The 24,320-nt window shown below is 40.6% G+C and overlaps 1 protein-coding gene across 4 annotated transcripts in view; it reads left to right on the top strand.

Moving 5' to 3' along the window:
* HERC1 (HECT and RLD domain containing E3 ubiquitin protein ligase family member 1) overlaps window positions 1–24,320 on the top strand; it is a 423,490-nt gene that overhangs the window by 224,023 nt on the left and 175,147 nt on the right. For 3 of the 4 annotated variants that reach the window (XM_033919754.1, XM_033919753.1, XM_033919751.1), the window contains exons 39-44: window positions 3,426–3,624; window positions 8,141–8,301; window positions 11,667–11,783; window positions 11,878–12,109; window positions 18,556–18,680; window positions 23,426–23,646. In XM_033919754.1, the coding sequence (XP_033775645.1) occupies window positions 3,426–3,624; window positions 8,141–8,301; window positions 11,667–11,783; window positions 11,878–12,109; window positions 18,556–18,680; window positions 23,426–23,646 (1,055 nt within the window). The remainder of the gene's footprint in view (window positions 1–3,425; window positions 3,625–8,140; window positions 8,302–11,666; window positions 11,784–11,877; window positions 12,110–18,555; window positions 18,681–23,425; window positions 23,647–24,320) is intronic. The other variant, XM_033919752.1, reaches the window with a different exon arrangement.

Raw genomic sequence — 24,320 nt, 5'->3', positions numbered from 1 at the left:
TTTTTACTAGGAAAGTGGTCTGCAAAACATTCAAAATAAAATTATTGCATCAAAACTGGAAAGATTATACTAAATTAAACTTTACATTTTGGTGGAACTCAATTTGCCATATATATAAAATGGAAAAAATGATTGCGTTACAACAGGGATATATCCATAAATTTAATAAAATATGGGGACCATTGGTGAATTTCTCTAATGCTCAGATATCCTAGCACATGAAGAGAATACATAAGGGGTTAGGGAGGGTAAATAAAGTTAAAGTATTTAGAATTAGATTACTGATACAAAGGGGTTTCTTTACTTTTTATTATAAGAATAATTGAATGTATTTCAAGTGATATGAAATAATTGTATTCAATATGTAGTTTTCACTTGATGTAAGAAAAGAAAATGAATAAAGAATTATAAAAAAAATAAAATAAAATTATTGCAATAAAATATCCATTCATATAGCTGAATATATCCAAGTATATTGTAGTTAATACAATCGGTGATCATGTAGAGACCTTTGTTTTAGAATATGTACTGTACATGTCATCATTTACCCATGTATATTGCATATGCATTTAAATGGTGATGTCAAAAAGCAGCTGTTGAGAAGCGGAGATCCACATTATGCACAGATTTCAAGAGGGCATGGTGGGGGCATGGCTTTAGCAAGCCAAAAATCTACATAAGTATTCCCCATTTTACAATGGGAATACACATTTATGAGAAAAATGTTCCCAGTGGGTCTTGCACCAGCTGAAAGGTATGTGTGTGTGTATATGTATATATATTTATTTACTTATTAATTAATCTCCTTTATGAAGAGATTCACATAAGGCAGTGCACAGCAGGTATAATTCAACATAAAACTTATAATTTTGTTGAACATCATAACAGCAGTAAAAAGACCAAATAGATACGTAGAATGAATGAGGTTAAAATCAGTAAATTGAAACTTAATAATAGGACTACCATGAAGCAGTTTCAAAAATATACAGTAGAATCTCAGCTAACCAGCTCTTGGTTAATTGGCACTCTCATCCAACTGGTAAAAATATCACTGGGGAAAAAAATATCCCCCATAGCACTAGCGGTCCTGAGCCACAAACCACCTCCCCCCCAAGCCCCAAAGCACTCTAAGCAGCAGTAGTCCCGAGCCACGAACCCCACCTCTCTCCTGACCCAAAACACCAGCATGGCAGCAGTCCTGAGCCGCAGAAGAAGGTGGCATTCCTGAGCCGTGAACTCCTTTGCTGTCTTCCTCATTTCCTTCCTTACCTGAAGCAGCAGCGCTTAAAATAGGTTGCTCATGGCCAGCCCCAGCAGGGCCTTTCCTCTAATGTCTCATTCTGACACATCAGAGGAAAGACCCTGCTGGGGCTGGCCATGAGCAACCTGTTTTAAGCGCTGCCTCCTGCTGACCAGCTGCTTTTTCAGGTAAGGAAGGGAGGGAGGGAGTAAGTGAGCGAGGGGGTTCGCAGCTCAGGACTGCTGCCTGCTTCTGATGCTTTGGGGCTTGAAGGAGGGAGGGGGACTTTGTGGCTCAGGATCACTGCTGCGATGATGCTTCAGGGTGGGAGGGGGGGGAACTGAGCCCTGTGTTAAACAAGGTTTTTAACACACTCTCAATCAACTAAAAAAACAGTTATCCAGCATCAACCAATGCCCATGGGTGCCAGATAAATGAGATTCTACTGTACTTAACAGCTCTGACATTCAAATGAGAGATATATAATAAGTATTAAAGGAGACATAATGCAGCATCTAATAAGCTCTAATCAGGATATTCAATAACATAGATATGATACTAATGCTTTTGTATAATACAATTTATCGTATAGCTGAGGAGTCAAATGCTAATATTAATTCTCTATGAGAATCAAACATACATATATATATTCTAATATATACCGGGATTTTGGAGCCAAAAAATTGGCCCAAAAATGGGAGTCCCAGTTCATATTCAGGCCAGCACAACCTCCCAGACTTATTGAAGGCTGCCGCCAGGCTATGCATCCTGCCATCCCCCCCCTGCCCTGACCATCGTACCTCCTCTAACAATCCCTGGTGGTCCAGAGGTGCAGCAGGCAGGAGCGAGCTTTCTACCCTCCTGCCCCGCTGCTAACCTGGTCAGTCGGTGGCTGCCGCAAATTCTGGTTTCTTCAGCCGCTGAGTGGCACCAAGCAGGAGCGCGCTTTGGCGCTGCTGCTCAGTGCTGAGCGGCTTCTTGACTGGCTCCCTTGAATTCTCACAGGCAAGTTACTTAATCCTCTACTGCCCCAAGTACATTAGATTAAATTGTGAGCCCACCAGGACAGATAGGGAAAATGCTTGAAGTACCTGTATGTAAACTGATTTGAGTATGGTTATTTAATCACAAAAAAGCGGTATACAAGTCCCAATTCCTCCCCGCACCCCCACCCCTTTCCATAATTCTGGCAGCTTGTGAGAATGTGAGAATATTATGCCTGCTTGTCCTTGGATAAAGCAAAGATACTTACTTATAGCAGGTGTTCACCAAAGACAGCAGGCATATATTCTCACAAACCACCTATCTCCCCTAGTTGGTGTCTTAGCTTTGTCCTGAACTGACAGTCCCATGAGCAGATGTTGGGCAGGAAGGCACCGGCGCGCACATAGTAAGGTCACTGCTTAAAGATTTAAAGTGACAATGTCTGTACTGGTTCTGTGGATGATGTCACCCAATGGAATATTTGCTTGCTATTTTTGGAGAACACCTGTTACAGATAAGTATCTTTGCTTTCTGCTTCAGTAATGAAGAGAGACTTGATTAAGGCCTCTTTTATAAGTCATAAATCAGAATTAAAATGCCCCAGTCAGGTCCTGCTCGCTTGCCTCTGTATTTTATAAAAGGCTCTCCAAGCTTGGAGACTTTTGTAAAAATACACATAAAGTACATATGTTTTTCCCATCACAGTAGCAGAAGCATCCAATTTACAAATATACCAGTGGAAAAATAAGCTATAGGAACATAAGAGCAGTAATTTCAATGCTTTCACCCTCCTCCCTGCCATTTTGCATACAGAAACAATCACCAGGGAATTAGGGAGATTTAATACCTTGTGTGAAGCCCTAACTGACTCTGCTGTGCAAAGCCTGATGGCAAAAATGTTGTTCCATACATATGTATTCCAATTATAAGATATGGAATACATTTGTAGATCTTTGCCTTGGTCAGACACCCCACCATCACCTTTTGAAATCTCTGTCTGATGGGGATCTAAGCAAGTATATTGTGGTTTTCTGATATTGCCATTGATATTTATAAATGTTTTTAAATTCACCTCTTTCATGTGCTTACAAGTATTCCAATATCCAGTTCTTGCTCTGAGTTACTGTGACCCATTTAAACCTGGTGCAGGCAGAGTTAATGGAACTGAATTGAAAGTAAGACAGTACTTGTACATTTACAGAGGTAGATCAGCAAGTAGAAGACAGTGATCATACCCAGCAGGCGCAGACACCAGTTACCACCAGCCCATCTGCCTCCAGCACTACATCTTTCATGAGCAGTTCTTTGGAGGATACAACTACTGCTACCACCCCAGTAACTGATACAGAAACTGTGCCAGCTGCTGAATCACCTGGAGTTATGCCTCTTAGTCTACTCAGGTACAGTATTTGCCTTAATGTTCTGAAAGTAAAGCTTGTAGTTGAAGTTTTCAGTTTACGTTTGTCTTTAATTGGTAGATGGTGAAACGTAACTTGATGTTGAACAAGAGCAACAGTGCCAAGGTAATGGGCATTTGGAGATGCAGATCTCTCATAAAAGCCATTGAAACACTTGTTACTGAGCAACAATGCCAAATAAAGGGTTAATTAAGTCATTTGAACTTGTGACTTTTTCTTGCCACCTTAAACTAAACTAAACCTTAGGTTTATATACCGCGCCATCTCCATGGTTGTGGAGCTCGGCACAGTTTACAGGAGTTGTAATGAGAAAGGAACTACAAAGTAAAGGCTAGATGAGGATCAGAGGAAAGAAGGAAGTTAGAGGGCTAGGATGTCAAATGAGGAGGGAAGAGTTAGATTTTTGAGAATAACCAGGTTTTCAGATGTTTGCGGAAGGGTTGGAGAGCACTCAGATTCCGAAGGGGGGAGGTAAGGTTGTTCCAGAGCTCGTTGAGTCTGAAGTGGAGGGAGGTTCCCAGTATTCCTGGGAGAGAAATGCCTTTTAGTGAGGGGAAGGATAGCTTCATTTTTTGGGTGGGTCTGGTGGTATTAGTATTTGAGGAGTTCCAAGAAAGCGGAATTAAAGGAGGAAGGATGCCGTGGACGATCTTGAAAGTTAGGCAGATGCACCTTATGTATTTGCTGTTTTGAAACAGCTGTTGTGAACTTACTGAGTTAAAAGGGGCTGTTGGTACAAAATAATTTTAAATAGTGTTAGGTCTGCAGTGCAGTAGGTTTGGAGAATAGAAATGCAAATGTAGAGTTCCCCTTTTAAAAATCCCAATATTCCATTAACTAATCTTTTTTGCTTAAACTACATGATGAGATTTTTTTTTTAATTTCTTTATTCTTTTTCAAACTTACATCAAGTGCACAAAAAGAACAACATGAAATACTATTGTATAACACTTGAACATCATACATTATATTCTTAATATGTAAATTAATTAAAAACCCTCCCCCTCCCATCTTTCTATACAATCATTAAAACTATCATATTCCTTCAAAATTTCAATTTTGCTACATCTTATCTTCCAATCTCCCCACCCCCCTATGTATATTATCAAAGAAAAATGATGCCTATTCACTACAAAAATCAACCATCGGTCTCCATATCTTTAAAAAATTTTTATAACTTCCTTTCTGTATTGCAATTGCTCTTTCCATCTTGTAAATATGACACAGGGAATTCCACCAAAACGTATAATTGAGACTACAGTACTATTGTAGAATGTAATGAATAAATTGAGGAAGAGCATCACTTGCAAGATAAAGTATACAATAAGAGAGTGAAGATACCAAAAATGGTAATGAAGTCACAAATCCCTTCTACGGAACCTGCCTAGCCAGCCTACATTAGCCTTTTGGACTGCTCAGGGTCTGTTCCCCTGGGAACCCAGCTTGCCCCTGATTTATCAGACACTTGAGTGCAGGTCGTGTGGCCCTGTGTTGTCAGGTGGACTGTACCAGGTGCTGGTTGTGTGTCCCTATCCCCTCAACTAAAGAAGTGTGAGGAGCTAGTGGGGTTGAGGGTTTCAGATACTCAGGGTCTGACTAAAAGGGCAACCCAAAGAGACAAGCCCCTGGAGGAATCTACAAGCTTGTTTGAGGCAGAAACCATCTTCATTCTCCAGCTACAGTAAGAGCTGATGTAGGCACAGCATCTTCCAGTTTGTGAGTACTGTACAGTATGTTAGATCAGTGATTCCAGTGGCACCAGGTTGGCCAAGTCAGTCATGGTATGCAGATCTAGTACGGCTGCAAAGGGACAGATGTCTCAGGCTGCCCTTACTGCCAACACTTTTGTCACAGGACTCAATTACCCTGGAAGATCTGGAATGCTTTGGTCTTTTGACTTGGCTCTTGAGCACGCAGCATTAGTACAGAAAGGATATTCAGAGGTAATCGTAACTACCCTTCTATAATCCAAGAGGCTGACAACTTATGCTAAGTACTGTAAGACTTTTCAGCACTGATGTGATGGTCAAAAGGTAGAGCCGTACACGGCTCCTATTTCCAAAATCCTATTGTTCCTTCGGGATGGCCTCGAAAGGGCTTAGCGGTTGGCTAGCCCGAGTGGAGAAAAGGTCCTTAGCTTCCCATCCAGGCATAGCTAGCTTCCTGAAGGGAGCGTTGTGGCTACATCCTCATATGTGACAACCATTCCTCTTGTGGAATCTTAATACGGGTTTGTAGGCTCTCTGTAAGGTTCCATATGAAATCCTACAGAATGTGTCACTGATGGATCTTACAGTCAAGACAGTTTTCCTAGGAGCTATTGCCTCAGCAAGAATGGAGCTTCAGACTCTATCATGCTGGGAGCCCTTCCTCAGATTTACGGAGGCAGGAATGTCTCTATGCACGGTGCTGCCTTTTCTACCAAAAGTGGTCTTGACCTTCCATGTAAATCAGGAAGTTGGGCTCCCAGTGTTTCTATACCACAGACATAAAAAAATGGAAAGTCTTGTTCCTGGATGTGAGGAGAATTATTCTCCATTTTTTCGAGAGGATGAGTCTTTTCGTCTTTCAGATCATCTTTTTATGTTAATCATTTGTAACAAGCGGAGGCAACTCTGCCCCGAAGGCGTTCATTTCCAGATGGATTTGCATGGCTATTGCGACTGCGTATAATTGGCTGTGGTAAACACTCACTGATTTCTTTGGGAACGTTTTCCACCAGAGGCATGGTCTCTTCATGGGCAGAATCCCAGACAGTTCTGCCTGAGGAGGTTTGTAGAGTAACTACCTGGTCCACCCTTCATCTCTGTACTAAGTTTACAGAGTGGACATCACAAGCACAAATGGACACCACATTTGGGTCCTTGGTGCTGGCAGCAGGCTCATCTGCCCCACCCTAGACTCAGGGGCCTGCTTTGGTAAGTCCCACTTGTCAAGCCTATAGTACTCTTTGTGCTGGAAGGAAAGATTAGGTTCTTACCTCAGTAATTTTCTTTCCAATATAAGGGTGCAGTAGGTTTGACAGCTCACCCTGTCAGATTTTAAGTTAACCTGCTTTCTGCCTCAGGCATATATGGGTATCTACCCTGTCCTATCATACCCTCTGGAAGCGCATTCCAGGCATTCACCACCCTTTGGGTGAAGAAGAACTTCCTAGCATTGGTTCTGAATCTGTCCCCTCTTAATTTTTCCTATTCACAATAAGAGAGAGCCTGAATGAAAAGGGTCACTTATATTTCTCATTGCTCTACTTTAACTTACTTGTAATGATTCCAAAGACCTTCTGACATTATAATGTAGCTTGTGACAGATCAGCATATAGTGTTACTTGATCTTCCACTCAAACTTGCTGATCACTCTCAAGATGGCTATTCTGTCTTTTATAGTATTTGTGTGTGAGCCCATGGTATCTCTAGGCAAGTTTCCTGTTGTCATGCCCAGTGATTGATGTGCTGTGTCCAGTTTAATATCTACCTGCTGATCTCCCTTAATGAGCAATGCTTACTGGATACTGAACAACGCTTTGCACATTACCACTGCCAAGGTTGCAGTCCAAGTATTTAGGAATTTCTAGTACTCCTCTCTTTATTCCTTATCCTCCAGTTTCAAATCCATTGCAACTTAGGCATCTTTTAATTCCAGCAGGTGCCATTTCACTTTCAGTACTTCCTCATTTATTTCCTCCATTGTATCACAGTTTTCTACATTTAGGCCTAGTTCTACCAAATCCACTCAAAACTCCACCATCATTTCCACAATCTCTTACCCTGTGATCTCAGTAAACCAGTTCTACAGATGTTTTCTGGCAATCGGCATGCTCACTCTCCATGTTAGTGTTTATACATGTGGTGCCCTCTACCCTGCTGGTTTCCTTCCAAATTTCCAACCTGCTACCCAGGTATGAAAATCTTTTAAATCTGCAGTTCTCATAGTATTTTTTTTTACAATCGCTGATAGGGTAGGGATGATTTTGCACATGGTTGCTATGAGATTATTGGCTTGTTTCCACATTCAGCTGATGACTTTTCCCTCTCAAAAATTGGTTTCTAAAATCACAGTTCACATATGTTATCCATTTACATGTGTAAAAACTAAGCAATGTTTCTAAAATTATTTCTTTAGTAATTCTGTGCATATTCAGAAAAATATCTGGTTAAGTCTAGGATTTTGAAAACTGCTCCAACTTTTCGCTGTTTTTTTAAACTGATGTTTGGGTGTGAAATTTTAGATCCCAAAGTTAACTTAATCTTCTGTATGAGCAGCACATTGTTTATTGAGTTCTATCTTTTTTTAAAATGATTGATATGCAGTATGTTATTAATAACTGATAAAAAAATAAATACTATTAGAAAACATCTTTCTGTAGATAGAATTGAAATGTTTTAAGATTCTTTTTCACTATAGTAATGTTACAAATAGAAGGTGGGGGTATATTTTAAAATGTGTATAAATATTGAAATAAATATTTAGAGTAAAAACTTTTATTACTTCCTCAAAGGCAAATGTTCTCCAGCTACCCAACTACTATGGTACTTCCTACAAGACGTGCACAGACTCCTCCAGTATCCTCATTACCAACATCTCCCACTGATGAAGTGGGAAGAAGACAAAGTCTGACCTCTCCTGACACCCAGCCTACACGCCCTGCCAATCGAACAGGTATGCAAGAAGCATCTGTATAAAAAATCACAAAATAAAAAAAACCTCCCAAATCCCAAGACTAGAAAATGGTTAGGGGAAAGAGACAAAGGCAAACTAAAACTAGACAAAATAATGATAACCAAAGTTAATAAATATTAATGGAAGCAGGAGAGCCCTCAGTCACACAGCCACCGCTGGAAAATCCAGAGTGTAGCTGTCGCGGGGTTACACCCAAAAGAGTGTTAACTGCGGAACATCCCTGGGCTCTCTCCGCGTGAGAAGTGATTAACTAGTGCAACAAAAAAGTGCAATGCGTGTGAAAAATAATAAAAAACACACACCTTCTTAAAGTTAAGTTGAAATTTGTCTCTGTCCCCCAAGCATGGGGCCAAAAGGAAAAAGAGAGTGTCCAAATCACACCAAGCAAAACACAAACTGGAAGAACTTAGCTTCTCCGTGTGTGAGCAGTCCGCGAGTGGTGACTTCGTCCTTCGTCCTACGGGACTCCGTTTCGGGGGTGCACACCCCCTTCTTCAGGAACTTGACTGCGCTGGGTCTCTCAGTTTGTCCGACACAGCTTGAAAAGCGAGGTAGAAAATGGCACTCGACTGGAGTGGACGCCTCCGTTTTAAACTGCAGACACAAGTATGATTGGTTAGACAAGTCAGCTGATCAAACAGCTGACGTGTTCCATATATAACTGTTGATTGCGTTAAAAAACTATAAAACTAAAATAGATAATATTACTGAAAATAACAAACTTGTAATGAAAGAATAGCAGTCTGGCATCAGAGCAGGCCTGGTGCTAATAAGTATGTTGCCATTCTATATAATCATTAAGTCCACATGGAAACAACGTTTGGAGTTCAAAAATCCAGTATTGTTCTCTTCGTTGCAGCCATGTTACTTTGTCACCCTGATGATCTTCAAACGCCTGTTCCATTATAAACCAGCGAAGATCTTGGAAGGCATGATTAAACTGTACGCAATGAGGGACTATAGGAGCACTCATTTGTTGGGTATTAATCCGCGATCGATGTTCAATTAAACGGATCCTAACTGTCCTCTGTGTCCGTCCCACATATATCATGTCACAAGGACATATAATTACATACACAGCCCACTTGGATTTGCAAGTAGTAACAGATTTAAATTTATAAAATTTGCTGGTCCTGGGGTGTTGCCAACTATTCCCTTCGATGGTAATTTTACAAATATCACATGTATCATTGCATCTAGAGTGCTGGCCATCACGTGTAGAAGTCACCCTACAGCTCGAATACTTGGAATGAACCACATAATCTGACACATTCTTCGCTCGTGAATATGCAATACGAGGAGGATCTTGAAAAATTGAATATAACTGGAGGATATGCCAGTGTTTCCGCACACTCTGGGCAACCCTCTTAGCTTGGTCAGAAAACGCCAAAACACACGTGATGCCGGAATCTTCTTGGGCTGGAGTATTAGAAAGTAACAGGTCCCTGTTTGCGTACAGAGCCCGGTGGTAAGCGTTTTGAAGGACGCGGTGTGGATAGCCCTTCTCTTTAAATCTAGAAAACAATTTACGGGCTTGGCTTCGAAACTCATTGATGTCAGAGCATAGCCTACGAATCCGAAGAAACTGGCTTATGGGTAGGGATTGTTTCAATTTGGTCGGGTGACAGCTCGTATAATTTAAATAGTTATTAACCTCCACTGTCTTTCTATATAGAGTAGTAATTAAAGTGTAATCAGATTTAATGACCCACACATCCAAGAAAGATATTTGGTGAAGGTTAGACTCCATAGTGAATCTTAAATTAGAGTCCAAAGAATTAAGCCAGTCAAGAAAATGGGATAACAATTCTGGCGGACCCGTCCAAATACAAAAAACATCGTCGATAAATCGACGCCATATCTTGATATATGGATACCAGGCTGATGAATATAGATGACATTCTTCAAAATAAGAGACGTATAAATTGGCTATGCTGGGAGCTGCGGCTGTGCCCATGGCGACGCCATGTGTCTGTAAATAAAATTGTTGATCAAACTGAAAATAATTATGGTTTAATACCAATTGAGCCAGTTGAATAAGAAAATCTGCTCTGATACGATCGTGATGTATATCTTGCATGAAAATTCTAGAGATCAATTCAAGAGCCGCTGACTGTGGAATATTGGAATAAAGAGATTCAAGGTCCATTGTAACTAGTATATGAGTATCCTGTATATCAGTAAAATCAGCAATACAAGACAAAAAGTGGGTGGTATCTTTGAGGTAGGACCTAGCTCGAGTTACTTGAGGTTTGAGAAACCAATCTATGAATTTGGATAAAGGCTCCAGGACCGTGCCTCTGAGGGACACTATAGGTCTACCTGGCGGAGGCATAATGTGTTTATGAACCTTGGGGACAATATAAAATGTCGGACGTTTGGGGGAAGGAGATTTAAGAAATTTGGTCTCTGCTTTCGTGAGTTGACCTTCTTCGTAAGCTCTATCTACTATGATTGCTATGGTAGAAACCAGGGAATCGGTAGGATCCCCTGAAAGCAGAGAGTAGAAACGTCTGTCAGACAAATGTCTATTGATCTCCGTAACATATTGATGATTATTCAAAATGACAATAGAACCACCCTTGTCCGCGGGTTTAATAACACACTCAGTATCTTTACTTAAAGCTACAAGGGCTGTACGTTCATGAATGGTTAAATTCGAATAACCTCGAGGGTTGGTTATTACAGACTGTTCTAACCTTTCTAGATCTCTGAGTATTAGTTCACGGAAGGTGTGTACGGCTTCTTTGAGAAGCATCTGTATGGCATGTATACTTATAACATTTTATGACAGGCCTTTGTAGGCATTACAGACATAGCATTATTATCTTTTTTTTTTTCTTTCTCAAGATCATAAAGAAATTCATTAGCTAAAGGTTTTCTAGCTCAGCAAAATACTGATGAGCTATGTCAACTGCCTGAGGGGACTGAGTGCTAAAATGAGAGTTAGTATAACCTTGGGTTATAACCTTGGATTTTTGGCATTTAATGAACATCGGTGTCATCTTGGTAACATTGCAGGCATATTTGAAAAGAAAATTCACTCACAACACTCCTTGGGATTGATCTATAAGACCACATGTTTTAAATTTCTTTTACCAAATATTATAGGTAAGAAACCCCAAATAAAAAAACACATTTATTTATTTTCTTGCTTTGGCAGAAAAATAGAAGTGGAACAAAAATTCATGCAAAATAAGGATTAACAAGCAAATAGATTTCTTTTAAAATTCAGTTATACTATTATCATTTTAAAAAGTATATGAAACAAAAAAATCGATCACCACAAGTGGATGGAAAGATGTACTAAGTAAATATGGTAATTGATTTTTTTTTTTTGTTAGCTTTATCAGATCCCAGCAGCAGACTGTCAACTTCCCCACCACCACCTGCTATTGCTGTGCCTTTATTAGAGATGGGATTTTCACTTAGGCAAATTGCAAAAGCAATGGAAGCTACAGGTATCTTTCTACTTACCATAAAGTGCATATTCTGTTAGGAATGCTAGTGCACAGATAGGATATCTTGTGAACTTGTTGAAATTTTACTGCATAGGTGCAAGAGGAGAAGCAGACACTCAGAATATCACTGTGCTGGCTATGTGGATGATAGAACATCCTGGTAATGAGGATGATGAAGAGCCCCGTTCAGGTGGAGCTATAGATTCTTGTCAAGGGGCCACTGTTCCAGGAGGTAATGGAAAGTCTAGTGATCAGAGTTGCTTACAATCACCTGGAGAAATCCCCTCTGCAAATTCTGCTGAGCTAGAGGAATGCTTTTGTGACAGGTACCACAATAGTTTTGTCTGTATAAAAATGTTTAATGAATTTAGAAGAATTTAAATTCCTTCTTAACATTTCATTGTTGTAGAAAATGTCCATACATTAAAAAAAGACTATTTGAATAAGATGCCCAGAATGGAACCGATATATTAATTATTTTACAAAAACATTGCCAAATACAGAGCTTTTTGTAAAATACATAAAAGCACACCAGGGAATGTATATACAAGCCTTTTTAGTAAGAAAACCATTTTAAAAAAAGAGCCTAAATATGAGCTTCTTGAAAATTTTATCTGCAAGAAGTTTTAGCAAAGCTCATATTTGGCACAAAAGAACAGGTATTGATGTTATTGAGGTGTGCTGCCATGCCCCCCACCCTCCCCATTTGCTGCAAGTTTTCCATAATTTGAATACATTAGCTCAAATATATAATGAACTGTCCGCAGTAGTGAACTGCCACATGACAAAGTGTCTGTATACCTTTTTTTTAGACCACAACGAAAAGAACACCAAGGGCTCCTTTTACTAAGCTGCGATAGCATTTTTAGCGCATGCGGCTCAATGCTGGCGTTAGCATCTAGCGCACAGGACAATTTAACACTCACTAAAACCGCTAGCACAATTTTGTAAAAGGAACCCCAAGTTCTACAGGAAACCAAGGGAAAAACAAAACTGGAAGCAATATACTTGATGTCAAAGTTTATTGTAATAATTCTTCACAATTACTCCAAATGGTGCAGGTAATATCAATCCATACAACACACATCAATAAAATACGAGTACTGTCAACTGACACCGTGTGTATGGTTGTGAACATACGCACGGTGTCAGTTGACAGTACTCGTATCATACGCAGGATGACATTCTACTTTGATTGGCTTTTGGTCAAATCTATTTGAGTGCCAGCATACTTCTTAGATCATCATTCGCGATTTCTAAGACTCCTGAGGCAGGCCTGATGGCCGAAACATGTACATGTCGAGTCATTGAGTCGATGAATGTTTTTTTGTTGTTTGAAAAATAAAGATCTTCAAATTACCAGACGGATTGCAGGTAATATCAATCCATACAACACACATCGATGAATTGTGGTGCAAACCCAACACAGGTCATGTGTAGGCCATGAACACTGAACGAGCTTCGTTTTCACGCTTCCACATAGGCATTTATCTTTTTCACACACCATTGTATGCTTCATCACATAATTAAATATTGTGGCAATACAAATATGCGTAGAAAATTGGAAACTTTGGAGAATTTTTCGCGTAATAATAATCTCCGACTGATTAACTTTCCTAAGATACCCTCGGTGACGCCTAGGGATATGTTGAAACGTTATATGTTGGAGATTTTGGGTATTCCAGAGGATACATTACCACCACTTACTCAAGTATATTACCTACCAATGAAACCTATTAAATCACCATCTAAACAACAGGAGAATAATCAACCAATTAATGTTTCAGCAATTTTGGAACTTTCGGATAGAGAGCTTGCATCTCCGGCAACATTGCTTCTTACTGTGGCTTTTGCCCCAGATAAAAACTGGTTGCTTAGATTGTTCTTTAGAAACAAAATGAAAGAATTTCTTGGACAAAAAATATTAATGTTTCCAGACTTGGCACGGGAAACCCAGAGAAGAAGGCGAGAGTTTCTTTTGTTGAAACCAGGAGTTATATCTCTTGGTGGGACTTTTTTTCTTCGACACCCTTGTAAATGTGTAATACAATACCATATGAAGAAATATGTATTCTTTGAACCATTCCAGTTGACAGCCTTTTTGGTAGGAACTCGGCTGGATGAAGAAAAATCAAAATCAAAGTGAAGTGCATTTGAATAATGATATCCTTCCTCAGCCAAGGGATCTTGTTTTCCTAATATTTGAATTGATAGTTGTTAGTATTTGTTACTAAGTCCGCCTTATCCTTCTTGGATCTAATTTTGAGGACTTCAGCTGAATTTAAGCTAAAAAAAAAATTTTTTATTTTATTTTACTTGATTACCATGTATTTTACTTTTGAGTATTATTTTCCTGCTTTTCTTCAACTTTCTGTACAAGTGGATACTTGATTTATAACATGTAAAAATTTGATAAATAAATAATAAATAAAAATAATGTGGCATTCGGCATTTGGACCCCTGAAGAAGGTGTTATAGCCAAAACAAGGACCGTGTTGGGTCCGCACCACAATTCATTGATGTGTGTTGTTTGGACTGATATTTTGTCTATATTTTTGTCATTTTGATATTTCCTGCACCATTTGGAGTAATTGTGAAGAATTATTGAAATAAACTTTGACATCAAACACATTGCATCCACAGTTTTGTTTTTATCTTATTTTAGAGGCATATCCATATGTAAATAGCTGTCTTTATGCATGTAGACAGTTGATGTTCAAAGTACTAGGTCAGAGTACTAAAGTAACAGTAAATGCATGCCTTAATACTTAAGTAAAAGCATAGGGAAGTAAGCACAAAATATTTTGCTTTAAGTAAAATAAAAAAGTGATTGTCTATTATAAAACTGAGTAAAAGTATTGAAACTACAATAAATGAGACTGATGCTAATGTTTTCATTCCAACATGCTTATTGCTCTAAAATTCAATCCACTTGTTTGTTTTTAGTATATTCTGAAAATGGCTGTCACTTATACAGGTGCACCTCTGAGTCCTCATTAAACCAGCACAGCTAAAATAATACTTTCTTGTGCAACAGGACTGGTAGTCTTGAACATCGGGTTAACCCTCCATTAGTTGTGAGGGATGTAGAGAGCCCACTGTTTGTTTTCATGCTTCACCTCACCTCCCATCACTCTGGGATGAACTCCACCCCCTCAGTTTTACTCTCTACAAGTGAGGAGTAGGGAGCCTGGCTGTTCTGCTCGAGTTTAATCTTTATTATTGGGGGGGGATTATTATCTGGTCAGAGGCTTTTAGTGCTGCAGAGGATCCCAGTCACCCTAGGGCATCTCTGACTGCAAAAAGATAGACTCACAGGGCTGAGGTCTAAAGCCCACAGGCACATGCCTCTCATGATTCCTGTGTGGCCAGTCTGCATTAGTAGTTCTCACAGCTCAGAGTCTGTACCCTTGGGAGCAATCTTGCTCCAGGTTCATCCACAGTGGGTTTGAGTGGCTTGCTCCAGGTTCTGTCCACAGTGGGCTTGAGCACAGACTGAGTGGGTCCCGTGACAGTTTATCCGGGATCAGGGCTGACTTCATTCTCCCCCCACCAATGACATCATGCAGCTCTGGTAGGGGTCTGAGGGTCCATCAGGAACTGGACAGCAGTCTGAGGAAACAAGTCATCTGTTGGACTTCAGGCTTGTCTGAGGTAGAAATCTTCTCCCACCTTTGATCTGATCTTTCCTTATGCAGCTTCAGCACAGTAGCATGACACAGTGAGTAAAGCTATTGGAAAAGTGAGCAAGCCTATGGGAAAATCAGGGCGGGGGGGGGGGGGTCCTTAAAAGTCATTTTTGAAGGTTTCACCCCAGGTAGGAGTTGGACTAAATAGACCACCCTCGCACCTTTGTTGTTTTCCTGAACTTTGGGGTTTCTGGTGACGGGATGCCTCCCTCATCACAGAGATTCAGAAGACTGGAGATCGATTCTGGATCTAAAGTCAGTCAACATAGCCCTCAAGATTCCCTGCTTCCGCATGGAAACTGCTGTCTTGTCATTGCCTCGATTTCACCAGGGGAATACCTTGCCTCTCTGGATCTAACAGAGGTATACTTGCATATTCCCTTCTTTCTGGCTCACAGAAGGTTCTTGAAGTTTCATATTCTGGACAAGCATTTCCAATTCTCTGTTCTGGCCTAGCAACAGCACCATGAACCTTTACCAAGATGATAGTGGTTGTGGTAGCGCACCTCCACAAATCAGGAATTCAGGTGCATCCTCGAGGGATGCGGTAGGGCAAGTGGTACAAGTCCTACAGACATACCGGGTAGTTGACTTCAGGAAGAGTCGATTGATCCAAACTCAGTCCCTGGAATACATGATAATCTGTTTCAAGACAGCACAGAATAGGGTCTTCCTCCTGGAAACATGCAACATGAAGCTCTTGAAACAAATTAGGGAGATTGCAGCCTGCTGCCCCCCCCCCCCACACACACACACACACAGCTTAGCAGTATCTTCAGCTGCAGAGATCCATGGTAGCCACAATAGATGTGATTCCTTGGGCAAGAGCACACTTGTGCCCACTTCAGAAGTCACTTCTCTCAAGGTGCTCTCCACAAACAGTCAGAAAAGGTATGGAGCAGCCTGGGTTGGTAGCTGGAGCCACAGTCCTTGAACAGAGGAATGCCATTATGCATTTCTCAGTGGACAGTCCTAATAACGGATGCTAGTATATTCAGCTAGGAAGCTCATTTTGAGGCCACTCATTTCAAAGCCGCTTCAAGGGTAGTGGTCCCCATCTCAGAGGAGGTGGTTGATCAACTGCTTGGTGTTGCTGTTAAAGCCCATTCTAGCCTATCTGAACCATCTTGTTATTTGTGGGCCACAGACTGTAAGTGTTTTCCCGGCACTATTCTCACATTTCAAATTCCTAGAATTTCCGCCGAAGCCCTCTTCAGCCCATCCTAAACCAAATTGCTTTATACAGGACACAGACTGCAAGTCTTCCACATACCGGCCTTATTTCTTCACAGCCAGAGTTGCCATCTATGCATCACTCAACATATCAAATACATGAAACCATTTAAATTTTGTTAGAAAATGAATGGTTGAAAAAATTGCAAATAGATTTGAATACATGTGGAAAAATCATTTTGAAAAGGGACTATTCTACATATAGAGATGCTGTGCATGTGTAGATGTACAGGGGGCATGGTCATAGTGGAATGAGGGAGTGGCTTAGGCAGACATGCAATAAAGAATGGATTCTCGAACTTAAAGGGAGAATCCAAGTCTCTAGGAAAATAGACATGACATTTACAGCTACTCCAAGGTACAATAAGTACCTGCTGGAGGGAAGAACAGTCACTGCTGAAGGTTGACAAAACAAAATGCTCTTTAAATAGCGGCTTCTACTTCCATTACAGGGTATATTTGCAGCCTTCAGATACAGATAATTCTTGCTGATTAGGGGTCTGTTTGCGAAAAGTGTTTTCTTATGTTACATCAACGGGAAAATGCTTTTGTGAAAATTCAAATGCCAAGAAGCTTAGCTAATAATAGACTCCTGTTAGTTAACACAAATGAAACTAGATGTGCTCCTGGATACTCTCAGCAACCTTTTGTACAACCCTTGCTGTTCCTATAGATTCTGTTTAGCTAACTTGGTTAAAACCAAAAAATTGTGATATGTCCACATACGTCTAAAAATCTAAGTAAAAGATTAGGACCTGAGTCACTCTGCTGCAGAACAGGTTCACACTTCTGCCTTCTTCACTGCTTTTATATTTTCTGACTTAGATGTCTTAGAGATGCTAACTGATTGGCTCTTTTAATAACCCAAATAGGAAAAAAAAAAAAAAAAGAATCACTTTGACACTAAACGTAAACAATAACAACACTAAAATAGTTTACTGCAAACTCTATTAGACACTTAGGGTTCCTTTTATGAAGGTATGCTAGCGTTTTTAACACACTGAAGATTAGTGCGCGCTAACCCCCGCGCTACACGGAAAATACTAACGCAAGCTCTATGGAGGCGTTAGCGTGTAGCACGCGGGGCAATGTAGCACGCGCGCTAAGCACACGCTAAAACCACTAGCGCACCTTCATAAAAGGAGCCCTTAGCTTAAAATTAAACAAATGTTTTCCTATCCATTCTGCAGTGGCAAAGATAGCTAAGGGATAAAAAGGCACCATTAATACTATTATACAGTACTGTACAAGGAGAAAGCTACTTAACTAAGACTTTTACAGTGGATTCTGTAATTTCCAACATTTGTAGTTCTACTGTACAGTTCCTGTTGACCTGTCTTCGGACTATCGAACAAGAATTAGAAAAGTTCCATCAGTGGAACAGTAACTTCTCCAAGTTTGTTGATTTTAGTTGCATAATATGTAGTGGTGGCTTTTTCCTAAGTCTGTGGCATAGTGCAAGAAAAGGACATGGCTCAAACACTAGCTGATGGAATTATTTCTTTAAAGCACATCTTTTAAGCATATCTTTTTAAGGTAATCGGCTACTTGGTGTTGAGTTAGATACAACCACTATATTTAAAGGTTAGAAAAGCATTTGCAAGGCACTAGCAGTCTAAAATTTACCCACTAAAAGCTCAAAAATCTGTTTTAATATTGGCATTTGGAAAACAGTTGTCCAAGCTGCTGCTAACTTTAGTCTGAGATGCTGCTATGTTAAGTCCTGTTTTCAGTGGCAGTGCTCCTGCTGACCTATCCACAGACGGTATGAACAAAATGTTTTTCTTGGCCTAGATTTCTCTCTTCCTATCCTGATGTTTCCATGTTATTTTTTTAAATTAAACCTACAGCCCTGATGGCTTAGACAATACAGAAAATGCAGCTGCCTCAAATGGACATCCATCAAGGAATCGAACTGCAGTAACACGGAGGCAGAAGTTTGATCTTGCTGCCAGGACATTGCTAGCAGGAGCAGGTAAACTAGCTACATTCAATAAAGGATGAATACATTTCTGAAAATATGATGATACAAGCAGGCAGCATATTCTCACAGGTGAGTGATGTCATCCACAGAGCCCGATATGGACAGTGCAAAAGTGTACTGTTACTTTAAAAGACTGAAAAGTCTCAAGACTACCCATGCCATGAATGCGCTGGTGCCTTCCCATCCAATGTCTGCTCAAGGAACCATCAGTTCTCAGTTTTCCACAAAGCTGAGAAGCTGTATTTTGTAGTTTTCTGAACATGCGCCAAACTTTTTGGGGTTTTGCCTTACCATCCCCTTTTTCCTTCATATATTTTCATTTTATTACTTATTTTTCCATTCTATTGATTTTGATTTTTGGGCCTTTGGGCTCTTTCCAGCCTGTTTTCAAGCCAGAAGCATCAAGGTATTTTCGGTATAATATCTAACTGTTAGGGAATATTGTCACTTAATCTGTTCAATTCCCTCCTTACAATATGTAATCCCAGAGGCAGAAAAAAATAAACAGAAGTGCAACTTGAAAAGTAAAAATGTTTATTTAGAAATTAATGTAATGAAAATTATAGTGAGGGAAATTTTTAGGTACAGATATTTAATGTGTAACTGGATGGCAAACAACTATGGCCTAGATGCACAAAAGTCAGTCGGTATTAACTGACTGGATCGCTGTTGGCCGATTCGCTGGCCGATTCCCCAACAGTGATCGATGCACAAACAAGTTCAAATCATTGGCATGCAAATGCAACCGATTCATTCACTCAGCCTCCTGTCACTGTTTTTAGGACTTCTGGTTTTGGTTTGTTTTTAATGGCACAGATGTTGTGCTGTGTTAAACACAACCTGTTCCATTAAGCCCCCCCCCACGCCATACCCTCCCACCCTGTGCCTGCCCCCCCCAGCCACCATCCACCCCCCGCTGACCTACGGCAAAATGGCAGGAGGGATACCTCCTCCCTCCTGCCACAAAGAAGCCCACTCCCCTTTGCCCCCCCCCAAAAAAAAATGCAGAAGGCCCAGTGTCGTCAATGAGGGAGGAGGAGCAGGAGGTGTTTTCAGTACCTCCTGCTTCCAACTTTTAAGGTGCGGGACAGGGGGGCCTTGAGGGGGAGTGGGAATCCTTCTCCCCCTCGTGGCAGGAGGGAATGGGCAACCCTCCTGCCTTTTTATTCAGGCGAGGAGGAGTGGGCGCCTTCGTGGCAGGAGGGAGTGAGCATCCCTCCTGCCTTTTCTTCGAGGTGGGGGGTGGAAGGTCCATCATGACAGCAAGGAGTGGGCATCCCTCCTGCCCTTTTTTTTTAGGTTTGGGGGGTCACCGCGTTTGTCCGAGGGAACCATTGTCGAAGGTTGTTGGGGAGGGCCGGTTGTGGGGGATTTTTTTTTTCCTTTTTTTTTTAAATATTACCGATATTTTGCGTGTGTAATAAACGCAAAGTATCTATGCCATTGAAAAAAAAAATTTTAAAAACCAGGCAGACCAGTCGGTAACACACTGTTACCGACAGGTCTAGAGCAATTGGGGTTACGATTGGTAAATCCCAATGCGAAATAGCCAAGTGATGTTTGTGCATCAATTGCTTGGCTATTTTGCATGGGGTTTTACTAATTTGCATGGATCAGATCGTTAAATGGGCAATCGAGGGAAAAGCACACGGTGGGCAGTTTTGTGCATTGGGGAATCTAATCCAATCAATCGCTAAACAGGTCAAATTGGTTTAGCGACGATCTGGACACGATCGGCAAGTTTTGTGCATCCCCCAGTTTATCTCTAAACAGACTTGTCAAGTAGCTAAGTTCTATTAGCTATTTTCTGCTTTTATTCCATTAATATGTATTCATATATTTTAAGAATAACACAAGTTCCTCAGATTTTATTTTTAGTAACCTTTAGCTATAGTATTAACTTGAAAAGAAATATATATTACTGAAGTGTGTCTGTCTCTTTTAGACTGGCCTTCAGACTTCATGGCAGCCTGTTCCCTCAGTGGAAAGAAAGAAGCCCCCTTTCACTTATGACTCAGGGCCTTATATATCTTAAATCAGTGTTTTTCAACCGCTGTTCCGCGGCACACTAGTGTGCCGCGAGATGTTGCCTGGTGTGCCGTACGGTCAGGGCCGCCATCAGGGCAGTACCACCAGTCTAGGGAGAGGGGCGGTCCGCCCCACGTGGACAGGAGAGAGCTGGACGGGGGACCCGCGGAGTTCAATACATCTCGAGCCGCGAGGCTCGTCTTCTGTTCCTGCCTGCCCTGCAGCTAACATATAGCCGATCGCAAGCGTTCCCCAATGTCAGCGCTGACGTCGGAGGGAGGGCTTAAGCAAAGCCTGCCCTCCGACGTCAGCGCTGACGTCGGAGAATACTTCCGTTCGGCTATTTGTGCGCGGCAGGGCAGGCAGGAAGCAGAAGACAAGCCTTGCGGCTTGAGCTTCGTTTTGCTGAGAAAGTTGCAAAGATGGGCTGGGAGGCAAACACGGAACACAAAAGGGGGGAGGGAGTGCGTTTTGGACACAAGGCATGAACTTGGGAGAGAGGAAGGGAGGGAAAGAGATGCTGAGGTGGGGGAGGGAATGGGTTTTTGGACACAGAAGAAATGGACTTGGGAGAGAGGAAGGGAGGGAAAGAGATGCTGAGGTGGGGGAGGGAATGCGTTTTTGGACACAGAAGAAATGGACTTGGGAGAGAGGAAGGGAGGGAATGAGTGTTTGGACACAGAAGGCATGGACTTTGGAGAGAGGAAGGGAGGGAAAGAGATGGTTGTGTACACGGGGAATAGAAGAAAGGAGAATTTTTGGTCATAGGGAGGGAGTGAGGTATAGATAGTGGCATACCAGGGTGGGGGGGGGCGGTCTGCTCCACCCCGGGTTTACGTCCCAAGGGGGTGCACAGCTGGCCACCCTCCAGTGTTGTCCCTAGGCCGGCAAACTGCGGCTCTTTAGCCACTTGAGTGCCACCGCCGCCTACGGTGTTGTTGGCGGTGGCAGCATTATAAAATACTTTCTTTGTGTTTATTTGATTCCTATTCAAGAGAATTACTTTATATATAGTCAATATAGGCACAGAGTTAAATTTTTTAACATTTTCTAATGGTGGTGTGCCTCGTGATTTTTTTCATGAAACAAGTGTGCCTTTGCCCAAAAAAGGTTGAAAAACACTGTCTTAAATCACCAAATTTCATTTTCTTGTGCTCCTGCTTTGAGGGAGAGGAGTTAACTAGATGACTTGTTGAATCCAACCTTGTCATTCTAATTCTATAATACAAGATCTCTGATATAAGGGACAGTAGGTGACTGGTAATATTTGATTGGTCAGAACTGGCCTGTTGTAAAGCATTGCTTAAATTTGTAATAAATTATACTATGATTGGCTCAAATGAGTGTTTTTGCATGACAATGATTTTTCATATAAGATGTACAAGTAATATTATGTAAAATAAGAATGTTTTTATAGAATGCAAACTTTCTCATAGAGAATAGAAAGAAACAAGCTTTAGTTTCATCTCGTATTGTAATTTAGTGCTACTAGAATTAGAGAGAGAGAGATTATAAGTGTTGTAAAATGTGACTGTCAAGATAGTGCAGGTTGGGAAATGGAATGATCACAGCACTCCTTATTTAATACAGTTACACTGGATACCAGTAAGATCTAGGATATTATTCAATTTATTATTCATCTTTAAAATAACATGGGATTTCTAGCTTACCTACATCATTTTATATCTCTGGACTCGTCCATGTGACATTTGCTCTTTAGAAATTCCTACTGCAAAAACTTACTCCCTACCCCCCACCCCCTTTTACAAAGCCTCAGCAGCGGCTGCCGCACGCCCGTTAAATCCCTATGGGCGTTGGAGCAATTATCGCAGCAGCTTTGTAAAAGGAGACTTAGACTCCAGGATGCACATAAAAAGGTGTTGACTAGAATGGGATTATTACAGTGGAACTCTACCAATAACTATGAGGTATTTAGACAGGCTCTCAAAACATGGCATGTTAAGAAACATCTTAAGTAATATTTTTTTAGTCTAGGTCATGTATTTATTTTTATGATCAACATATCTTTTTTTGTGATCTGATGTCAGCTGTTGGTTAATCAACGATGGAGTTGATATTCAAAGTGATTTATTGTATTTGGCCAGAAATGGTTCCTGGCCAGTTAAATTGCTTATTCAGGACTAACCAGTCATATTCTGAAGCACTAAACCAGCTATTTGGGGGGCGTTCCAGCACTTGACTGAGCACCAGTATTCAGCACTTAACCAGCCAAGGTAACTGCATAAATAGGACTGCATAAAAGTTAGTTCTATTTTTATGTGGTTAAGTGCTGAATATCACACTTGTCTCCCCTTTTAGTGTGGTTTTTAGCGCCGGCTGCAGTGGTAACAGCTCCTACGCTTATAGGAATTGTTTAAGCATCAACGATGTTAACGCTGCGGCCGGCGCTAAAAACTTCGCTACACTTTTGTAAAAGGGTGGGGGTAATCAGCTACTATTTTGCCAGCTCTATAATCCTAGATATTCAATGCCAGAGACGGGACATAGCCCAGCATTAAATTTCTGGATCTCATATTGCTGCCAGCCAGCAAAATGCTGACTGAGCACTGCCAGCTGAATATTGACCCTAAAATCTTTTATTACTGTATTCTCTAAGCTTGATATAGTTGTGTGAATGTAATTAAATTATTTCCATGTTACATTTTGTAATGAATGGAATGTGATGATATTCTTTATATTGTTGGTAGTGGGATTATACCGCTCTGTACAGGCTCATAGAAATCAGAGTCGAAGAGAAGGGATATCCTTGCAGCAAGACCCTGGAGCACTGTATGACTGTAACTTGGATGAGGAGTTGGAAATTGATCTGGATGATGAAGCAATGGAAGCAATGTTTGGGCAGGACCTTGCCAGTGATAACGACATTTTGGGAATGTGGATCCCGGAGGTATTGGATTGGCCAACTTGGGTGTGTGTGAATGCAGTTGAGACTGCTTTGATTTACATTTCTTTTATTATGTATTTCTCGGTGCATGTAATCAAAATAATACAAACTTATTTATGCAAATTCAAATTTATGTGCCTATGCAATAAAACTTGTGCAAAACCAATTTTAGCATGGGCTCAGAAAATTATTCAGCAGGCTTGTTAAAAAGAAACACTTAATGAGACAGGCAAAAGAATTTAGCATGTTTGTAATTAACAAAAAAAAAAAAGACTGAGATATTATTGTGCACAAAAACCCAAACTGTATTAGCTAGATAGTACAAACATGTTAATTATGGAAGGCATACTAAATTGAACATAATTAATTCTCTTATTCAGTACTCATTCTTTTGTTTCCTCCTGCTGGCTTACATGTGATATACAGCTAAAAGCTATTAAGTTTTCAAGTTTATTAAATTGTTCTGTCCCGCTAATTGGTCAGACAATCTAAGCAGCTTACATTCTAAAATAGGGGAGGTAGGGAAATGCTACATAATAATACATGATAGTAAGGAATTGGGGTGGAACTACATTAGTTATAGGAAAATAGGTGGTTTTCATATATTTATCCAAAGACATGCCTCAGCTAATGCAGAAGAATGAAAAGTATAATTAGTTTGACATGGGAATAGATTAATGCATATTATAGGCATCTGT

Source organism: Geotrypetes seraphini, chromosome 14, assembly GCF_902459505.1.
Source record: "Geotrypetes seraphini chromosome 14, aGeoSer1.1, whole genome shotgun sequence".
NCBI lineage: Eukaryota > Metazoa > Chordata > Amphibia > Gymnophiona > Dermophiidae > Geotrypetes > Geotrypetes seraphini.
Note: the sequence above shows the minus strand (reverse complement) of the source record. Positions and strands in the feature narration are given on the sequence as shown.